This window comes from Tubulanus polymorphus, chromosome 7 (genome assembly GCF_964204645.1).
Source record: "Tubulanus polymorphus chromosome 7, tnTubPoly1.2, whole genome shotgun sequence".
In the NCBI taxonomy this organism is placed as follows: domain Eukaryota; kingdom Metazoa; phylum Nemertea; class Palaeonemertea; order Tubulaniformes; family Tubulanidae; genus Tubulanus; species Tubulanus polymorphus.
In genome coordinates this window covers 7,456,626-7,478,622 of record NC_134031.1, presented here as the reverse complement: position 1 = coordinate 7,478,622, position 21,997 = coordinate 7,456,626, and the positions used below count along the sequence as shown (strand labels likewise).

Sequence of the window (21,997 nt, the reverse complement as noted above, 5' to 3'; positions counted from 1 at the left end):
TACTTTTCTAATAAAACCATGTTTACTTAGTCACAACACTGGCATTATACTGGCCTTCCACTGTAAAGTAAGGCAGTCAATTTCAGTCGGGCGCCATGGGGTCAACACCAATTGCAAATTAAAGTTAAAAACTATATCATACATATGATTTTAATTACATTAAACTTTAAAAATAAAGGATATATACATATACGTGTTATACATTCGTATGTCTTGAAGCAGATAAACCAGTACCAGGTTGAATGACCCAACAGCCCAATATGCAGGTCAGGACTGTCGAAGAAAACAAATCAAAATCTTTCATCAGTCTTAAGAGTTCTTGCAGCCATGTGCTTTTTCGACGCGATCATGCCATATCTATTGGCAAGTCTCCAGCACTGGTTGGCAAACTAACTATGACCTCACGTGCAAGATCGCCAATCTTTCACTATCGCTATTTGTTTCACACAAAAGCTTGGTTCGCTGTGGAATATGCCGTTATCGTTTCATTTTCATATGAACGAAAAGCATCATAAATTATCAGCATTCATCCCATTCACAAAATAAGAGAAAATGGCAGTCATGTAGAAAATGATTCCTGACGCAACTGTATAACCTGCCATTCATTATCTACTGTTTTGGTCATTACTACCCTGTGAAATTTTCATAAAACATAAGTTTTGACATGTACAATGATGTAAAAATATATCTATTGTAGAGTGAACACTAGAAAAAGAAGTGACGTATTACTTTATATTCCTATGTGTACAAATAAGTGTGGAGCCTTCTTTAGGGGTTAAGTAGACTATTCCACAAAATTTTGAAACAGTCCTAAAAATCAGAAAAGCTTTTGCTGCAGCAAATGTAATCAAACACCAGCGCTCACTTATCTGTAAAAACTTGGACCAAAAAAGTAGGCAAAACAAGGGACAGTCCCGATGGGGTGTATAACAGTTTGTTTTTTTAAATAAAATTTCAATCAACTTCCAACTGAAGGCCAGTGACCTCAATGAAGCCAGTAACCAAAGGCTGATATCACTTCAGCCACTACTCTCAATCACTATCCTTGTTTGCCACAGGGATAGAATCGATAATGATATCAAAGTTACCACTCCACACTTACATTGCACACCAAAGTTATCAGCATCGGTAAAGTATTCTTTAACCAGCGCTCACTTATCCCCCAACATTTCTCTAGACTGAATGTGACTCAAATTCAATGAAAATACTGCACCAAATTTCACACATGAGATTTACCTTATGGGTTGTGGTATAACAGACCTTGACTGTGCCCATTTGAAGTGCGTATCTATGCTCAAATACAATTACTGGAATATGCATGCATCAGGTTGGTGTATTTTATCCATTTTGCAACTTGTCATTGTCCTATAGCCTATTTTACCCTATAAGTAGGACCCTGCGGTCTAGGTCCATCCTTGGAGTGATCACTCTGATAGAATGATTGCTCCCAGGTTCAACCATCACCTAAGAACTAAATCTTAGTAGATTGGTACTTGATTTATGGGTACCTTTGTTGAGTAATGATAATGAAAACCCAAGTTTGTACAAGATAGGATCTCACTGTTTTGACGATCCATTTGACAAATAGTAATCTGGGCAAAAACAGATGATAGTATTTGAATGATGCAAGTACTGGCCTAGACTGCAGTGCATTCCACTTGCCAGGGAGTCCAAAGTGTACTGTAGTCTTGTAGACTACAGTACACTCAGCTTGCCTCCTCCAATTCATGTGAAAATGGCCAATCACTGCTGCAAATGCCACAGAACTTGACTAACTCAGAGAGACTTTACTCATTGCGCACAATCCGAGGCAAGCAGAGTCTACTTCAAGCTAACTTTAAGCAACTAATAATCTGAAAATAGCGTCAGTGTCAGTGAATGATCTTGTGCTGTATAAACAGTGTTGAGACAGGCGTTTTATATGTATTCCTCCTCTTTACCCATCTGCCATCTTTCTAATAATTATTCTGATTTTGTTGATTTTGCTCAAAAAACATAAAATCCTGAAAATAGAAAATACAACATTTATCGCAAGGTTCCGTCATAAGTGTGTTTACTTAGATTTCGTCAAAAACATGGTATTCAAAGAAAAAAAATGTCATTAAGTACGTAAATTATTGCCGCAGCTTTTGTAAGGTCAGATTAAGGTTTGTAAGGTCAGATTAATGAAAAATTCACGTGGTGAAAAGTACCATAATCACTTTAAAAAACATAGTCGGCAAAAGTAGTTACCATGGACCTTACAATCTTCATTGCTACACAGAACAGTTGGTTAACAGTACAGGAGCCAGTGACATAAAAGTTATCGTTACCATTGTATCAAAAAATACCAATGTGAATTCTCACTACCAGGGACCTTATTCACTATTGGCACGCACGCAATCTTCGTCGAAAATCCTCCCATAATTCCAAATTTGTGAAAATCTCCATATTCACTAAAATTCACGCAAATATTTTCCTCGCAAATTCATCAATCTTTCTCGCAAATCTGCATGAACTAAGGGGCACCCCTAAATTCTCATTTTCCACCCAAATAATACTTTTGTGGCTTTTTAAAGCAAAATTATGTAAATAATTGATTTCAAGGTACAGTTTTTAGACCAGTACCCTACTAACATATTCTGGGGCCCAATTTGGATTCATTGTTAGTTAAGACCCAACGCATTGACCATTGTGTTTGCCTTATGGTGGGCGGGCTCCATCATTATATCACTTTTACAGAATTATTTGATCAAGAAAAAAAGACTTTTAAGAAGGAATTAAATATCAAAGTATTGTCGATATCAAAATCATAAAATCAATCATAAGTTAAACTAGGGGTCCAGGGACACCATGCCCACTTGGGAAGTGGTTCCAAATGCTCAACAATCTAACAATTTCAATATTCAACGCCCCCTGGTGACCATATACAAAAACCAATGCGAAACCTTGAAACTCACCACAATCATAGAACATGTCAGCAGCTACGATTTTGTAATTGATTGTGATAACAAAATATGCCTCGTTACCAATTTAATATGGAAAAACTAAGTTATTCTACTATTTAACGCCCCCTGGTGACCATATTCAAAACCCAATGACCTCGAAACTTATCACATTCATAGAACATGTCATGAACTACAACTTTGCAATTGATCATGGTAACAAAATATGCCTAGGTACCAATATAATAAGGAAATATTAAGTTATTCTACTATTCAACGCCCCCTGGTGACCATATAGAATAACCAATGTCCTTAAAACTCGCAACAATAGTAGATGATGTCATGAGCTACAACTTTCCAATTGATTGTGGTTACAAAATATGCATAGGTACGAATATAATATAGAAATGCTAAGATATTGCATTATTCAACACCCCCTGGTGGCCATATACAAAATCCAATGACCTTGAAACTCACTACAATCATAGAACACGTTATGAGCTACAACTTTCTAAATGATTGTGGTAACAAAATACGCTTAGGTATCAATATAATGTGGAAAAACTTTTTCCCACTTACGAATGAGTACTGGTGACACCAAGATGGCCGCCAATTGCGTCATAATTGGCTGATGAAAAATAACTCTCAGGTATAAAATAGTCTCAGGTATAAAACATCCCTTTCCAAAGAATGCCCATCAAAATTGCAATGAGAAATGGTAAACCAGTAGGAAGCTACAGGACTCAGAATTCGGGCCAAAATTATCATTTTTGGGCACTAAAAAGGTCATAGGACGGCCATCTTAAGTCCGATCGACCCAATTTTTGTTATGCTGATGGGCCCTGGGGGGGTTCACATATATCGGAAAGATCAAGGAAATTGATCAAAGCGTCTTCAAAATTTCCCTCAATAAGTTCAAAAATGTGTAAAAAGTGCTGATTTTGGCGAACAACAATGGCTGCCAGTCGGCCATCTTGATTCTGATAGGGCCAGTTTTTGGGCTGAAGATGTGTCTAGGGTAGATACATGTGTAACTCAAATATCAAGACATTACCTTGAAGCGTCTTCAAAACTTCCCAAAATAACTGGATTCCCTCTACGGATGGAAGAACGGACGAACGGACGACGGACAAAAAGTGAACGCAATAGCCCGCTGGGACTAAAGTCCCAAGTGGGCTAAAAAGGTACGTCCATTCCCCATCATGGATAATGAATATTTGAAATGTTATGTTAATGTAAATATGATAATTGTTTCTTTGATGATAAATCAAAACAAATACAAATTATTTTCAATGAGGTCACCACAAGAATCCAGCTATCGTTTCGGTAAAAAGATGAAAATATCACTGCAAATATCAATTTGCAGTGATGTTTCACGATCTACATTGGTTAGACTGGTTCCCACTGCGTGAAAAATTGCGAATCACTTTTACAAGGACTTTAGTGAATACCACGCAACGCAGACTGATTTTCATCGCAAATGGTCTCCCAACACAAATCATCCACGCAAACTTGTGTGACGTTAGTGAATAAGGTCCCAGGGGCCAGTTGCTCAAAAGTTGGTTCAGTAACCATCAGGTAAATACCATGATAACAATGTAGCTTTGATTGTTTGTTTGCTCTCAACTATCCATTGGTTAACTCCAACCGACTTTAGAATAACTGACCCCAGGTGTGTCAACAATGGACTAGTTAACTTAGACGCTTGTAGATTACTTTCAATCGAAGAGTAACGTTCAACGAACATAGCCACCTAAGCTGGCAGGCTGTATACATAGCCTTGTTACAAATGAACTTGATAAGGTTATCAATTACGGTGGTTGTCTTTCGGCGATAACTGTGTGCACCAGGTAAATCTTGTTAGTAACTTCATTATATAGGGTAATTGTATATGTGTGTATACGGTTATTGCTTTGTTAACCATAGTTGTTAAATCTGTTATCGTACAATTTATGAACTGAATTTCTTACTAATAATGATTGTTTTGCTGATTATCTTCAAAAAACATGAAATCCTAAAGAAAAAAGATTAACACATTTATACATAACAAGCGGGCAGCCGATGTTAAGATACACATACATGTATAAACAAAATATCAAGATAATCCATTGAAGTGTCTTCAAACCTTCCCAAGAGGAAAAGTGAACACAGTAGCCCGATTGGACTAAATTCCCAAGTGGGCTAATGAATAAATTTTCAAAGAATTCTAAACACAATAAATCAAAGGTAATCATTCAAGTGTGTCAAAACCGTTCCAATGAAAACTTAAAAGCGAAAAAAAAATAAGGGATCATTCATTTGTAACATAGTATAATAGGGAGGAAATTGCATGTATGCAAGTGTTTACATGAAATCTAAGAAATTTGTTTCGATATGGGGGTCATTCATTTATTACGTACGCATTAGGGGAGGGAGGAGGGGTAAGTGCAATTGCGTATTGTAATGCTTAATGTATACGAAAAAATGGCCGCTTTTGCATACATGAGGGGAAGGGGGTTGAAAAATTCAAATTTTATGCGTACGTAATAAATGAATGATTCCTATCCTCTAGGGAGCAGCAATATTCAGGTTCTTACGACTGGTTTTCACAAGAAAAAGTCAGCGATTAAAAACAGAAATTGGATGTACCTACGGTACATATGTGTGTCGGGAAGTACCAATAGAACTAAACTGCCCACAGGAGGGGAACAAAGAACTCCTAAGATATCAAGGTATGTAATGAATGAATTATCCCTTAGATAACTGAAAACGTTATGAACTGTAAATTCCGGAATATCATCTTGTTACCAATTCTGAATATGAATTATCAAGCATTCCATAGAGAATGGGCAAGTAAGCCTGTAGCCGCATGGGAATGGGAATTTTGTCCTTGTTGTTCAAAAAACATAAAATCCTGCAAAAGTTTCCACACTTAAGAATTATTTGATAGCTATCAATGATGAAGCCTTGTAGGAGGTCTACTACATTTCGCAAGAAAAAATATCATTCTCAAATTTTCCATACCAAATTACAAGGAAGTACAGCGATACTTACAATCAGAAACACAGCGCCCAACATCACCGCTTTCATTTTAACGTCCAGATCCATTGGGACTAAAATGTACAACAAAATATACACTTTAAATTCTAGGGAAGACTTTCACAATAGATAAAACACTCGTGAACAAAATATTTTGAGCGCTCATGGAATATTCTGTAAAAACTTGGACCAAAAAAGTAGGCAAAACAAGGGACAGTCCCGATGGGGTGTATAACAGTTTGTTTTTTTAAATAAAATTTCAATCAACTTCCAACTGAAGGCCAGTGACCTCAATGAAGCCAGTAACCAAAGGCTGATATCACTTCAGCCACTACTCTCAATCACTATCCTTGTTTGCCACAGGGATAGAATCGATAATGATATCAAAGTTACCACTCCACACTTACATTGCACACCAAAGTTATCAGCATCGGTAAAGTATTCTTTAACCAATCCTGTCCATTGCTTAGAGATTTTACCAACTTGAGTTGAGCCATCACTTGAATTAACCTGGAAAAGTGAAAACTCTGTTACAAATTACTACATAGTTTAAAGAAACCACTTTCATGAATTAAGTATCTCACCTCTTAAATTTTAATACAACTTGCTGATATATCAGCACAAAAAAACAATAAATGTTTACAGGATATTAGAAATATATACATGTAGTTTCTTATACCTCTCCTGACCCACAAGTTTTCCATTGGCATGAAACGCTTTTTTCAGCAATTGGTACAGTATCAGGGGTTGATCAACGAAATTTTGAAGGCTGGGATGCAAAAGAAAAGGCATTCCTCATATAGAGCCGCCATCTTAAAAGCCACTAATGGGATTCCACTCTTGGTCTTAAGATACTTTTGAAAGGATGCATCCTAAAAGATGCAAATTCCAAGGGGATGGATATCAAATTTGCAGGTTTTAGTTATATATCTTTATCTTGAGGAAAAGGCCAACCTCAGTGGCAAAGCAGGGGTCCAGACCCCTGAAAGCACAACCTAAATCCGCCCCTGAACATGGCGACACCAGCAATTATTGATGCTGAAAACCGATTAAGTTTGTCAAATTCAAATGCAAAATAATGTTGAAAAAATCTCCCTGAGATTTTGGTTTAGTCAGTGAGTTCAAACTTGTGGATAAGGGGAGGGGGTTGTTTGGATGTGGACATCCTTCATCTTCATGCTTAATTTCTGTAAGCTAGAACAAATCATTTAGTGTCACATGGCCAATTTCTTCTACTTCGAATAAGAGGAGAAATAGAGGGGGCTTAGTACTATTTGGACATTCTGTGGGTCGGAATTTTGAAATTTCGTCAAGACGTCTTTTACGTACCCTTTATCATGGCCCCCTATGACAACTAATGTCAACGTGATATGAAATCGGGATTTCTCATAAACCTGATTGATTTGATTGATGTTGTTAGCTGGACATGTTTTTTTTCGTAAAAATGTAAGGGTCTGGTTGTTCACTTAAGCTGACATACGTCATTATCAGAAGCGGAGAAAAACTTACTGCGAATTCAACGTCACCACAGCATGGTCCCTGGCACACACAGACGGGCCCGACGATCTCGAGCACCCGATCATGACTGGCATTCATGACGCTATAGCGAGGTTCTAGACAACTACATCTAATGAATATACAAAACAGATACATCATATTTCGGCTAATGTTTGCATTCGAAGGCAGATCTAAGAGGATGTACTGAGGGGTTCTAATTAGCTCCTAAGTTTTGAAGATTTCAGCTTAAATTTCAATCAATAGCCAGGGCCCAGTTCCACAGTTCAATGTTAAGATTTTACTCAGAGTTAACTAATTGAAAATGAACAAATTTTAACTCAAGAGTTCACCCTACAGCTGTAGGTCCAGGTGCACAGTCATGGCTTAGATTCAAGACCGTTCTAAGACATCTTAGTTCAATAGCCTATCTACTAACTGAAGACCTACGAATCTTAAGAGCCTGGAAAATGTCTTAACTCATATACATGTACTTATATACTAATATCTAATTGCAGAAATCATTTTTGATACGACTACAGATTGATACCAGCATCACTGATGAGTTGTTATTAAACAGCGAAATGCAGTTGCTTGAGAACTGGATCTAACAATAGAACTCATGATCTGACCCACATGATCTATGATACCCTTTTGTAAGTATTGATGCTGCCATAATAGGCATTCCAGCACATAGATCACAAAGTCACCTGAAGTGTTTTACATTGAGCCGTAATTTGCAGCAAAACTGGGTTTTTATGAGGCTTAACGCTTTTCTTTCATTTCGTTTATAGAATCGCTGAAAACTTACTCCTGTTGAACAAATCCAACAACAGTGCCGGGTGGCGACTCAATAGTGATTTCCATTGCACAACATTCAGCACCTGCACAACAGTTTACACCAGCGCAGCATTTAAATGGCCTTTCTATTCGTATCACTTCCTGAAAATAAATGAAAGAAACTAGTTTGATATTTGATGAATTTGTGCTTCTTCCTACCAGCCAGGCACACATTTGTGCAGTGGCTCAATGGTTGTTTACCCTAATTTAAGTCTAAATGATTTCGTAATTTGACTTAGAAAAGTGCTAAATCATCCACAGAGACAATTTAGTGACTCCATTTGGCGAAAGTGCGTGGATTGTCACACGTGCTGGTCATTGATACAATAGAATTTGGCGACACCATTGAAATATTCAATTGTGGATTTGTTTCTTCTGGCTAAATCGTGCTGTATCAAGTCATTGTTCATTACAGGGTTGCTGATCCGAATTCACAGCCACTTTGAACCCACTTTCATCGCCATTTTCATTGCGAATCGTAGTAATTTCCGAAGCAATCAAAGACCGAATCGATACAAATAGAACAGGCATGTTGGAAGCAATTTTGATTGCCGCGGCCAATTGCCGATTTTTGATCGGTTCTGATATTGCTGCAGCGAATATACTTCAATGCCTTCAAAAACATGGAATTCAAAGAAAAAAAAGTCATTCAGTAAATTATTGCCGCAGCTTTTGCCGCTGCAGTTCCAACTCCGCTGTAGAAACAGACACCAACACATTCTGAAAGAACATAGTTTTTTAAGCAAGGGCGTGTGCACATAGTTCAAAGAACTTCTTCCGTCAATTAATTAAGCAGCCACCCGTCTTAATTTCCCGACTTCCTAATTTTTCAATGTCCCTCATCATCTTCAACGCTTTCATGAAAATTCAGGGCAATAAAATGATTTTCTCAATGCACAGCAGCTATTCCCTGTTTCTCACGTCTATAAATGAACACTAAAAGCGTAAATTGAATGCCCACACAAGAACGCAGCTGCAACTACAGGCTTTATATATCATACCTGATTCATATTGTCAGTTATGTGCATTGTGAAGCCTCTCTGAGGACCGCAACATTGTCTTTGAAAGGCATCGGATTCTGATGAAATAGAAATGCAACATGAAACACTATCACTCTGTGTAAAACCATCAAAGAACTGCATACGTACTAATATAAGAAATTCATTTGTTCCTCCTGATTTATGGATATTGAACGGACTAGGTTTGCTTAAATTATCTTTGTTTTCACTATTGAACGTAAATGAAAATTTATAAAACCACTGGTCTGAAAATACCTTCCGCCGCGAAATAGACCTGCTGTCCCATTGCGTTCTTTATCTGGTACTTATTTTTACATTCCCATCCAACAAATGCTAAAATGAATGAAAAGATTGAAATCATTCATTAAGTTATAGTTCATCAAGTTACATATGCATATATATAAACATGTATATTTTCAATTGTTTGTGGATACAAAATACGTTTAGGTACCAATTTATATGGAAATTAGAAATGAAACCATTCTGCGATCTTTATTATGGTTAAGCTATTAAACCACAATTATTTTATCAAAATTGCTATTTCTGAGATACTTGCGTACCTGTAAAAACGGACATAACTAGCTGACTGGATATACGTCAGAATAAATGAATTTTGAATAATCGGCCACCGATACCCTTATTTCTGTACAATTTCCTTGTAAAGCTTGTTTTTGACATGTAAGGCTTGTTTTTGACAAGATTTGTGCAATAACATATTAGGCCTAATTGAATTGTCAAAATTGCAGCCAGAAAGTGCTGCCCTAAGAATAATATATGTACTTTGTAGTGCAATTGGGGTAATTAATTTGAAGAAACATCTCCCTAATCAGACAACCTAGCAATATTTAAGAGCCAAAAGACTGCAAAGAATTGTTATAATGAACCAGAACTAGTCCTACAGTTACTAAAGGTTAGTGATAATTGCTGCACTTTAGCAGGGGATAAGACATTTAATTTGTGATTTTTCAGAATTTGCGATTTTGAAAGCATAAATGGTTTTTCCAGAGCAATTGAGCATCTGCAATTCATGCATGAATTTAATGGCTACAGACTGGTAGAATGGGTTCATCAGATCTTGCGATGTCAATCACACGAAACAGTTGAAGAGTGAATGCAATCAATTCACACTGTCATTAGATTACTGCAAGTGAAATCTTAACCTACAACTGTAGAAGTATTGTACTTTCATCAAAATATTGAATATTGTTTTTAGATTATATCAACGTACAAAAAGTGAGCTATCCATCAGTCAAGCTATATGCTTTGATAAACTGCTTTCATATAAGGAGTTAGAAATGGTGTTTAGCATTCACACAATGAAAATATTCAAGGCTTATTACAGCATCGAAATACTGTGCCTAATAGAACTGGATTGAAATTCCTCAACCGAGAAATACCAAACCTAATAGATGCGGCATTTAATGCCGGACGAACCCACTTCAGCGCTAAATAAGTCTTAACTGTCATTTCACCTATCAGTCCATTCATCCCTTCATGGGCACAAGTCCACAGCTATTTCTCAATGGGCAAGATCTAAGGGTCCTAGCAAATATTTCTAGAGCAAGAAAGTGGGAGATATCCTTTCCTGAATTTTTGACAAAATTGTGCATTTGTTTTGCAGAAATTTCTCCTTTTAATATTTAAAAAAAATTAAATTGCACCCTTTTTGTGCCTTTAACTATATGGGTATTTCAGATTTTGGGGTCTTATTGAAGTCCAAGACATTAAGCCCCATATGCTTCTGACAGCATCATTCAAAAGTCATGCTGAATCACTGAACCAAAAATAAATCTAATCTTCTTAGCCCCACGTATGCTCAGTACGGAGCCCGTAGGTTATATATGAGTTTTCATGATTTTGACTTTTTTTTCATATTGAAACTTAACTTATCACGTTGATGATGGACTTATAATGTCAAAATTCAAGTTATCATGCCAAGACTTTACTCGTTTTAAACCAGAAATTTGACATAAAAATAACTCGAAAAATCAACTCAAAATCCGACATAAAAATATCTATCGACATAATTAACTCGAAATTCTGATTGAACAAATTTCAACATAAGTCCAATTCTGACTTAATAAGTCAAATTTCAAAATAATAGGCCTAAGTCGTAATTCAACATTATAAGTCAAAATCATGAAAAAACTATCTTGTATATCAACAACACGTATGGCTTCCTTTAAAGAGCAGACAAGGTACTTTCAACAAATCTGCCTACAATTATACAACAGCAAATGCTCCATAATGTCTCAATTGTAAACGTATATCTGAACATAACTCTTGTATTATTGTGGAGCAGTGTGGCGGAATGGTTAAGGCATGGGCATCCCAATCGGGAGATTGCGTGTTCGAACCCCGGCTGTTCTGTAGTGCCCTTAGACAAGGCAATAATTCACATTTGCTACTGGACAGACATAGTACCTTGTATTGCTGAAGTGCAGATCAGGAACTACAATCTCCCCAGGGGGTAGATGAAAGTCTATAGCCGCGATCACACGAGCAACTGTTCACAGGGGTGCCAAATGGGCCCGAGCCTGTTTGGCCCAGGCCAAATTCGGCCTAACCAAAAACGTTGGACCAGGCCTGAGCCAAATTTTAGCTCCAGACAATTGTTGCGTTTGAATTGCAACTGGCACCGGAAATGACCCACTTCACTTTGTTTGGGTATTGTTTAGTATCGAGTGAATGGTTTGCGTGTGAACGCACTCTCTAATTAGGCATGGGCCAAATTTGGCCGGAGCCTGATCCATGCCAATTTGGCCTGGGCCAAATCATCTCCATGTGATCGCGGCTATTGTCAGTTAAGGTCCTAAGTAATAATAATCTTATGGTATGACAGCGCTGGTGAACAATTCAATTCAATTCAATTAATTCTTTATTGTTCCGTGACGTAGTTAAACATTATAAGATTAAGTACAATAAAGACCGGGTGATAAAATAAAACATAAACAATGACAGTTTAATATACATATACACACGATGTAAACAGGTTTTCAGTAAGTGAATCAGTCAAAGTTTCATTAATTATTAATGCCGATAATGGATACTGCGACGTAACATTACAGACTCAGATAGTGTTAATGTATTTCAATGTATTTCCCTAAATATTAGGCCATTTCTATAGAGGACATTATAATTACAAATTTGTCTTTATCATTTACATTCGACATGTTAGGAAATTGGTTATAAAATTTATTCAACAGGTCTGTTCTTAAGTTATCAAATTTTGCACACTCCATCACAAAGTGGAACTCATTTTCTACTACTCCACATCTGCTACATAGGCGCTCTTCCCTAGGGATACCTAGATAGCGCCCTTTCTCAATCATTAGTTTGTGAATGAAACAGGCGCTAAGTCGAGATATTATTGTTATTATTATTGCATTAAAATACCAATGAAACCGAGGATATTTGATTAGAGCCACATAACGCATGCACCACATTTTGTTTATTGCCAGACCAACTGTTTCCTGTCAACAGATTTACATAATTCAATAAACTCTTTATTATACTGATTACATATATCACAACTCATACCCTAGATTGCAAAATGTCAAGAACCAGGCCAATTTTTCGCAAAAATCATCAGGGCTCATTCTTTTATTGTTATGGACAATGTAATTATCATATCGCTCGAAAAAGTCATTCGACTAAATAGCAATTGACTTTGTGTTACCAGCACTAGAGGTCGCGAGCATCTATATATTAATACGAAACTATGTACCAAATAGCGTCGCCGTGGAGAAGAATTCGACCTAGAAATTTTGTATGGTAGTCAATCATTGTATAAACTAATGCAACGGGTATAAACGGGTGTGAAAATATTTAAAGGGGTGCCAAACGGAGGCAGACAACATTTCAACTAATCAGTAAGCAGGAATTCTAATTATAGGCGCTTACTGCAACAAAACAATTCTACACCACTGTATCACTATGCCGTCACAATGGCCCAGTTAGTAGAATACAAGACTGGCACCTGATGGGTCAGAAGTTTGAGTCCTGCGCACTACCCACGCACTACCTACATATTTTGTTTACCTCCTATAGTTCCTGGTATCCACGGGTACAGGTCATCAAAGCTCATAGGGTCTCCACGCGCATGGACACATAGATTTTAAATGGCCCGACTTAATTCCATTGCGAATAAATTGAACAGTTAGAAGTTCTGGACCAAAGGCAATCACCTGTGGTTTCCACGGGTATTACTCTAGTTATCATAATTACAAGTGTGAACAACGACCATCCGATTTTCTTATTACTTCAATCAATCAATCATTGATTGAAATTCATCCTCAAAGGAAACAAGGCTAAGAGAAAGTAAAATGTTCTCAATTTCAGCTTTGAGCGTCATTCAGCTTATATAAAAAATGAAATTCACATGAAAGCTATAAATAAAACGGCAGCTTCTGCCGAGCGAATCCCGCCTATTTTCATGTGAATCCCTTCATTAAAACTGGTTTTATTGAACATGAAATCAATGCCAGCATATAAAAGGATAGCGGGCAAGCAACTATATCATGCTAGATAAACTCCACAATGAACATACATGGTATATCTATTTCTGACAGATTTTTGCAGTTTATTGCCAAAACTATTTTACTTACATGGGTGGATCCAGGCGGTGACTTAGGGGGGGGGGGAGCATGAATGAAGCCGGAGCCTTAGCTCAGGAAACCATGTCATCTAAATTTGCTCCATTTGTATAGTAATAGGCTCAGCCTACGACTGCCCTAAAAATGTTAGCTAGCCTAAATAAATGAATAAACCATTTTCACAAATCACTTGACTTGATTGAGACATATTCAAAGCTAAAGTTCACTTCAGTCAACAAGTAAAATATTTCTCAGCATCATTTTCCTCTAGTTTTCAAAAGAGAAAAAAATTGTATCAAGGCACAATGTGATAAAAGGTTGGTCCACATTTTTCTACTGACACTTTTAGGGGGGAGCACGTGCTTTCAATATAGTTTATACTTTCACTTCTGGGTTTATACTTTCACTTCTGGGTTTGAATCTGAAGCAGCATCGGCGATATAATCACTATCAACGGAAACAGAAAACGCAATGTTTCTAATATCAGTAGGCCTATATCTATACCAAAACCTAACAGCCACTTAATCAATACAACAAGGGGTTTCGAAAGTTACAAAAAACACTACTGTTATGAGAACTACATAAGTCTCGGGTTGAGTGACGTTTATCCAATACTCGCAAAATTGCAAGATCTGCAGCAAGAGGGTTAACACTTGCTCCTAACATGTAAACCAAAACAAGACAATCTACTCCTTTTTTAATGCTGATGGTTTTAATTGAATTCAATTGATTTTCAAGCTTTAATTTTATCCGACAGGGTTGCCAACATTTTACGCGTGTTGAAACTGACTTTCCTGGAACCACCCATTCATAAAGTATGTATGAATTGGGTGATTGGGTCAGAAATTTGTCACTTCTTCACTAGGTTTTATCAGGTTGATTGTTTTAAGTACTAAGTATTTTGACTACTTAGCCAATGATGAGCTCAAACATAACATGTTGGACTGGGCTCGATTTTTCCGACGCCAATGAGTATGTACTTGCCTTCCAATAGTTCAACTTGTTGATGCACAAGAAGCTGATCAATTTGAGTCAAATACTCTAAACCAGGCGGACATCCAGGTACCTGAGGTCTGGTCATCCACTGCGTTGGAGGCCGGCCACCTAAATATATACATCCATAAAGAAAAGTTAAGAAAAAAATCCCAGGCATTCTTTCATCAGAAGGAAACCTGGCTTAACACATAGGGCCTACTACAACATTTCAATGCCATAACTTTAAGAAAATATTTCAAAAGCATAAACCAGTACAATATATTTTGATCTTGCACAGCAATATGAGGGTGCGGTTAGTGTAAAGCTTTGGGCGCTACGTCATTAACGTAGAACAGTATTTTGCTACACGTCCCACAGAAAGACACATTTCTCTCGACCCAAAAGGTATTGGCTATCCTGATAAATGACTCCTGGGCCAAGTTGTACAGTGGTGACTTCAATCTAAAGTAGACCTCGAATCTTAAGACTGGGTTTTAAGTTGTTAGATTGACTATTACGGTCAATCTAGGCAATCTTTATTCTTAGTTCCATAGTCTATAGAACTAAGAATAAAGATAGTCTTAAATCTAAGCCATGATTATGCAACCGGCTCCAGACCACTAGCACAAGGCCTTAGGAGTCGATTTATTTCAATTATCTGGTTTGAAATAAATAATACAAGCGAGGTATAGGCTTTAGGGTACATTTGAATTGATAGACCCATAGGAATATTAAGCGTATAAATGTCAGTAATTGTTATTCTTACCCGGAGGTGGCATAGGTGGTGCCCCATAACCGGGCTGTGGCTGGCCATACCCGGGTGGAGGCTGACCATACCCAGGTGGCGGTTGTCCATATCCGACTGGTTGCTGTCCATAAGCTGCGGGCGGTGGTGGCTGTCCGTACCCGGCGGGTGGTGGCTGACCATATCCAGGCGGTGGTGCCCCATAACCCGGTTGACCAGGCTGGGCGAAACCAACGGGTGGTGGTTGTTGAGTCACTGGAGGTGGTGGCTGACTCATCTTTCACTGAAACTATTAAGTTGAAAAAAAACCAGTTTGATATAGCGACTATATTCATGTTCCGGTAAAAACATGGTGAAGGATTAGTGACACCATACACCGGCAATAATGTAGCCTAACCTGAACCCTATTAAACATATATCGAACTGTTTTCATGCCTACAAACAGCAATCTTTTTTTAAGATAATCAAAATTAAGGTTTGTAGCAGTGCTCTCAATGTGTTGTACTTCTAAAGGGGCTGCATTCTGGTGTATGATATCAGGGCTGCTTAAATAGCAAAGCTTTAAATCCGCCAAAAATGCAGAAACTTAAAGCTTAATTTTGTTGTAGGCCCTATTAGTAATCTTCTGGTAGGCACAGCAGATATTTTATCAAGGTGGCAGGCTATTTCAGAGGGGGTAAATTAAAGGGGTAGCTACCCCTCTAAACCTGTTGTGGAGAACACTGTATAGGAATGAAAACCTAGTTTACAGGTAAACATTTTTTCTCTAGCCTGCTTGATTAAACTTCAGCAAAGAGAAGACTGTTTTAAGTTTCAAATACATATAAAGATTCAAAATTGATGGTTTAGTTTAACCCTTTCAGTGCCGACTAATTAATACCCTTTAGTGGAGATAATCCTAAAATTTTGAAAAATTCCACCATAGTATGTTGAATAGGCCTAACGGGAATACCACTATAGTGCGTCTACACCACGGTGCGGTGTATCGTTAGTTACTATTTCACTATGTTTGACAGGTGCTGCCATCTTTCAATAGAGATAAAAACTAATAACTAATTACATCAATACACCACAGTGCGATGTACTAGCAAAATCCATCACCGATTTATACACCGCATTGCAATGTAGATGCATTGAAAGGGTTTACTGCTCATCCATTCAGTCAATTCTAATAATTGGCCAGTAAAACCTGATATTCTCCCGTACATTAATCAGGATGAATGCTTCTATTTAGGATATGGATATTTAGCCAATATATGGCACTAGTTCTATTTTATCAACCCATAAAGGCCTGTGATCAAAAGCATATTTTTACAATTAACAGATCAATTAAAAAGGTAATTGAACGTGCGGACAAAGGTAGGATTCTTCTTCCTCCTGCCAAATAACTCAGCATCAACCGGTGAAACAAAAGTGTATGGCTGTGCGCAAATAGACATAGGCTACAGACAATTAGTAATAAATTGATATAGTAATAATAATGATGTTTGTGTTTGGGTTAGAATATAGTTACAACTTATTTGGTAAGAAATATTCATACAAACAATATGGCAATGAAATTTACACACTCACTGTCTTACTGTCCTCTATCATCATCATGATTTACTGAATCCACTGAGCATGACTGCTTTTTGTGGTTCAGATAGTCCGAGTCAAAAGGTCCGGACTACTTATGTCTATTTCAACTTGACTTGAGAGTATTTCAGGTGGCTTAGCTGTCAGTTTTGGAGGTACATAGGGCCTACCTGATAGAAGTCTTATTAGGACAAGAAAGCACTGGCAGTGGACCAAAAACATTGATTTTTAATCCAATCTTCACTTTATTGCAGAGATTGCAAAAAGTCTGCATTGAAAGGGTGTTCATGAGAGAAAAGAGTCTTCATGATTTGAAAGTTTAACAATATGTTTCCATGCCTACTAACTGAAATTTGGAATTTAGGCATGGAAACATATTGTAAAACTTTCAAATCATGGAGTCTCTTTTCTCTCATAAACCCCTTTCAATGAAGAATTTTGGGATATCCTTCAATAAAGTGAAGAGTTGATTGAAAATCAATATTCTAGGTCAGCTGCCAATGCTTTCCGGTCCTAATAAGACTTCTATCAGGTTTGTAGGTTAGGGTTAGTAAAAGACATAGTATAACTGACATTCAGTAGAGACACCGACACTGGACAGTCACTGACTCGGTCCTGTAGGGAGTGGAATGGAAATATACTGCCGCACCCATCATCACAGCTTCCTTCCAGTGTCACGCTTTATCGTAAATATTATCTTTCGATTCCAAGACAGACCAAGACATATCATTGCATTAATATCTGGTATCTAAATTCGACGCATGAACATACCTCTCTAATAATGAAATAAACCTGTTTAACTCTACAAATCGTAGGAATCCAAACAACTTGTTGTCGAGGCGTAACGTAAGTTTAAAACTTATTGTTGAAAGAGGGTTTCTACTTAGACCTCGACCAGTCGTAAATTGAATGAATAAATATACTTTAATCATATGAGAAAATAAATTAGACTGAATCAACGATGTGAATGCTGTTATTATGTTGAAATCATAGTAGTGGGCGCCGATTTATTTTCCAGCGTTTCGGTTGGAAGTTTCGAACATCGAAAAAACCAAGATGGTGCGAAAGTTGAAGTTCCACGAGCAAAAACTACTGAAAAAAGTCGATTTTATCTCGTGGGAGATCGACAACAATTTACACGAGGTTCGAGTCCTCAAGAAATACTACATACAAAAGAGGGAAGATTATACGAAGTAAGTAATAGATGGGATTTTGTTCTCATATGGCGATTTTCGTGTTACTTCAACGACCAATATGACTAAAGTCAAATTCAATAAACACACTTTGTTCGACACAGCATGATTTGTTTGTTAGTTTTGCAATATGATATATACGCTTTGATACTGGAAAATATTGAATGATAGGAAGTGGTTATTTCAGGGTTTGATCTAAGGAATGAAAGCCACTTGCCCGCGTGGCAAGCATATCTGAAATTTCGCTTGCCCCTCTAAAAGCTTCTTGACCTACACAGGCAGTCCGATTGGTGGCACTATCATCCGTTGTATCGAGTAGGAAAAAAAGCTTTGTGACATAAAAAATTGCACTAGCCCTGGGGACAAATGATAATGATAACCTACTTGCCCTGATGAGAATATACTTGTCCCGCGTAATTGGACAAGTGCTTAGATCGGACCCTGTTATTTTGCCGGTTCGGTTTGCCATAGGTCTAAAATCCTCTTGACTTAAATTTCACCGTCCCAGCACTAGTAAGTAGTAGTGGCGTTGGAAGTGCAGCGGTGAAAGCCGCGGCAATAATTTACTGAATGATGTTTTTCTCTTTGAGAACCATGTTTTTTACAAAATTGTAGTAAATTCTCCTTGGCAATCTAAAATTGCTCCCAACGCGCCTGCCCAGTCCTGAGAAAGTGGCTGGTTCGCGCTAATCTGCTCTGCCTGCCTATTCACTGGTCACTGCTGCGCGTGTACTGAGGAACCACAACAGGCACAGGTTGCAATAAAGCAATATATATACCACTGAAGCTATGATTCTTCCTAATCAATAAGTGATTGTTATTATTTAAGAATAAATTGATAAAAAGTCGAAGAAGGTACATCGGGAATTTCATTGGAGAATCAATTTTCGTTGAATTTTGCATTCCTTGCCGCAGCCGGGGGGATGTGGTGTTAATTCTCTAAATGCAAACTTACTTTTTGTCATTAAACACAGAATACATTGACGCATGTCTTACGTGCACCAATAAAAGTTTTGATGCCTCTGATATTTTCAGAATACACCTAATGTACCTATTTTTCTTTCATTTCAGATACAATAAATTGTCTCGGCACATCAGAGAAGTTGCTAGAAAGATTAAAGAATGTGACCAAAAAGATCCATTCAGAACAGAGTCTACGGCTCAGCTATTGGAAAAATTGTAAGGAATTTAATTTCTGACCCACCTATTTAGATTAGTGAGTTAAACCATACTATGGACCATCCATTCCAATTTGTATGAACGCGAATAAACTTGACTTGTTTTAGGCATACGATGGGTTTAATACCAACAAAGAAGAATCTCGGACTCGTCGACAAAGTAACAGCGTCATCATTCTGTAGACGTAGACTCCCAGTTGTGATGGTTCGAAATCATATGGCCGAGACTCTGAAAGCTGCTGTCACTTATATCGAATCCGGGCGTATCCTTTTGCTCGATTTTTTGTTTACTAGTAGACATTTCGCCTTGGGATCATTCATTTATTAATTTACGTACGAATGAAATTTGACTTTTTCAACCCCCCTGTACGCAAAATCGGTCATTTTTCATATACATAAAAGGGGAACTGCAGTCAAAAAATTATAATTGGCCATTCATTTCTACTCTTGCTATAATTTAGCATAATGCTAGTTGAAATTTCCAATTCTTCCTAATTAACTTGTATACAACGATTTTGATATTGTTATCAGCAGAATTTACGAAAGATGAGAGCCGCCATATTTAAATTCCAAAGTGAGGCATGTAAACATTGATGACGCATCACACACTCCAGTGTGTACACAAATAGATATGTACACTCATTGAAGATCTCAGTTGAAAGTTGCGATTTAAATACTCCTGCTGGGCTGCCAGTGGGGTCTTTACTTTTATTTATCCACTCACTGTGTGAAACATATCCAAATAATTGCTGATGTGGCATCATGCTGCAGTTTAGAACTGTTATTGGACTTAAAATGATGAAAACACTATGAATAGCAGCAGTAACACGTATCGAAGTGGGCCGAACTACGTCACAGCCGAGAGAAAAGCGTCTGCTACGTGGAGAAAATGGTGGTGGCCAGTCACTCTACAAAACACCTCTTTTTTGGATAAAGTATTAGATGAAATGTTTTTCTGCTGTTTTGAAAATGTGTTTATAAAGGTTTCTAACACATATAGATACAAGATTTTTCACTACAGTTCCCCTTTAAGCATTACAGTACGCAATCGCACTTATCCCTCCCCTAATGCGTACGTAATATCAGACTGTAGGTTGATACCTACTTAACTATCTGTTAAATCCTTGAATTAGGGATGAAAAAACTGCATGAAATTCAATCATCCACATCTGCAGGATTGACAGGGTTATCTTCCTGTGATTTTAGATGGGTATTTTTCTAAAATGATAAAAGTGTGTTTGCTACTTTAATTATTCGTGAATACAGATGTTAGAGTCGGTCCTGAAGCTGTCACAGATCCAGCATTTCTAGTCACCCGGTAAGCACAATTTCTACATATCTATATCTTTCAGTTGTTTATTGTTTCCTTGCATGTGCTGTCCAAATCTAATATATAAATTGTAATGGTTATAATGATATATTTTTATCACAGAAATATGGAAGATTTTGTTACTTGGACAGACACATCTGCTATCAGAAGGAAGGTGCTTGAATACAATGAAATGGTAGGTTTAATCTTTTTATGAACTAACAAAAAAAAACTATGCAGTTTTAACAGATTTTTATAATCCAATAATATTTGCATATCTTCATTTTTTACTGAGAACATGAAAAACGTTTGTGTTTTCTGTTTCAGCGCGATGATTTTGATATGTTTGGATGAAAAGTACGATTTGTTTTTATGGTCATATTGTGGGTGTGAGCGAGTATGTAACTTTCAATTGGTGTGTGATATTTTGTGTATGAAGAAATGTTTTTAATAAATATGTCTATATGACTTCCAACTGTTTCTATTTTTCTTTCAATTTTGAGTTCTGGCCATATGTTCATGATGATCTTCAATTTCGATTTTCACCTATCCAAAGGGTTCTCCAACTTAAAGTGGTATACAGGGTCTATTGCTTAAAAGTTTGATGAATATAACCAGTGGATATGATGACTTAAAACCGGATTGTTACCAAGGTATTTACCCAATGATTTATTTTAACCAACTTGAACAATTACTGGTCCCAGGCGGTTTTTAAGAGTTTTATGCAGTATGATGTGAAGGCTGAGAGCACTGAAAGTTTTTTAGACTGCCTATGTGGAGAGGGATCTTTTGTTAATAACCAGGTGGGCCAGTGGGTTATGCCCAAATAGAAAATGATTACTCCATGGTCTGAGATTTTGAACATTTTTCCGCATACATTTTTCGAGATCAATCCTTTAAATCAAATCGCCAAACTGTACAGTTTAATGAAAATTGTTTGTGAGATGTTAAAATTAATTCCAAATGGAATGCCAATTTCACATGATCAATGAACACTATTATTAAAGGTACCGGTATATTGGCACCGAGTAGATTCGACGCAGTCCGTTCTTTCACCGGTCCGTGGCAGCAATGTGCTGCCATCTATCAGGAAATAATTTCCTGGAAACAAAATCCCAGAAATGAGGAAGTG

At 37.3% G+C, this 21,997-nt stretch overlaps 2 protein-coding genes across 5 annotated transcripts; one reads left to right on the top strand and one right to left on the bottom strand.

Annotated features, from left to right (window-relative positions):
* Window positions 1-316: 316 nt before the first annotated feature.
* LOC141908078 (phospholipid scramblase 2-like) lies at window positions 317-18,028 on the bottom strand. Of its 4 annotated transcripts, XM_074797897.1 has the most exons (11): window positions 17,957-18,028; window positions 15,632-15,899; window positions 14,875-14,994; window positions 9,551-9,628; window positions 9,278-9,354; window positions 8,248-8,378; window positions 7,452-7,569; window positions 6,350-6,452; window positions 5,958-6,016; window positions 4,895-4,938; window positions 317-2,003 (listed from the first exon to the last, which is right to left on the bottom strand). In XM_074797897.1, coding segments are annotated over exons 2-11 (987 nt in total). In that variant the 5' UTR covers window positions 15,888-15,899; window positions 17,957-18,028; the 3' UTR covers window positions 317-2,002. The 4 variants fall into 4 exon arrangements, with proteins under 4 accessions (XP_074653998.1, XP_074653995.1, XP_074653997.1 ...); XM_074797894.1 differs by lacking the exon at window positions 4,895-4,938; XM_074797896.1 differs by lacking the exon at window positions 4,895-4,938 and having other exon boundaries at window positions 15,632-15,893; window positions 17,957-18,025.
* Window positions 18,029-18,216: 188 nt separating this feature from the next.
* Window positions 18,217-21,323, top strand: LOC141908080 (U3 small nucleolar ribonucleoprotein IMP3-like). Its single transcript, XM_074797898.1, has 6 exons — window positions 18,217-18,378; window positions 19,450-19,557; window positions 19,665-19,819; window positions 20,823-20,874; window positions 20,989-21,061; window positions 21,193-21,323. Exons 1-6 carry the CDS (start codon window positions 18,242-18,244, stop codon window positions 21,217-21,219), a joined length of 552 nt encoding a protein of 183 aa, XP_074653999.1. The 5' UTR covers window positions 18,217-18,241; the 3' UTR covers window positions 21,220-21,323.
* The last annotated feature ends 674 nt before the right edge of the window (window positions 21,324-21,997 follow it).

Bases quoted from the DNA above. Each gene is read 5' to 3' on its own strand.
- LOC141908080 (XM_074797898.1), top strand. From the start codon at position 18,242: ATGGTGCGAAAGTTGAAGTTCCACGAGCAAAAACTACTGAAAAAAGTC. The intron at 19,558-19,664 runs GTAAGGAATTTA...GACTTGTTTTAG, and splicing joins GCTCAGCTATTGGAAAAATT to GCATACGATGGGTTTAATAC. The intron at 20,875-20,988 runs GTAAGCACAATT...TTTTTATCACAG, and splicing joins CCAGCATTTCTAGTCACCCG to AAATATGGAAGATTTTGTTA.
- LOC141908078 (XM_074797894.1), bottom strand. From the start codon at position 15,887: ATGAGTCAGCCACCACCTCCAGTGACTCAACAACCACCACCCGTTGGT. The intron at 7,570-8,247 runs GTAAGTTTTCAG...TATATTCATTAG, and splicing joins GTTGGATTTGTTCAACAGGA to ATGTAGTTGTCTAGAACCTC. The intron at 2,004-5,957 runs GTAAGTATCGCT...TTCTATTTTCAG, and splicing joins TGGGCGCTGTGTTTCTGATT to GATTTTATGTTTTTTGAGCA.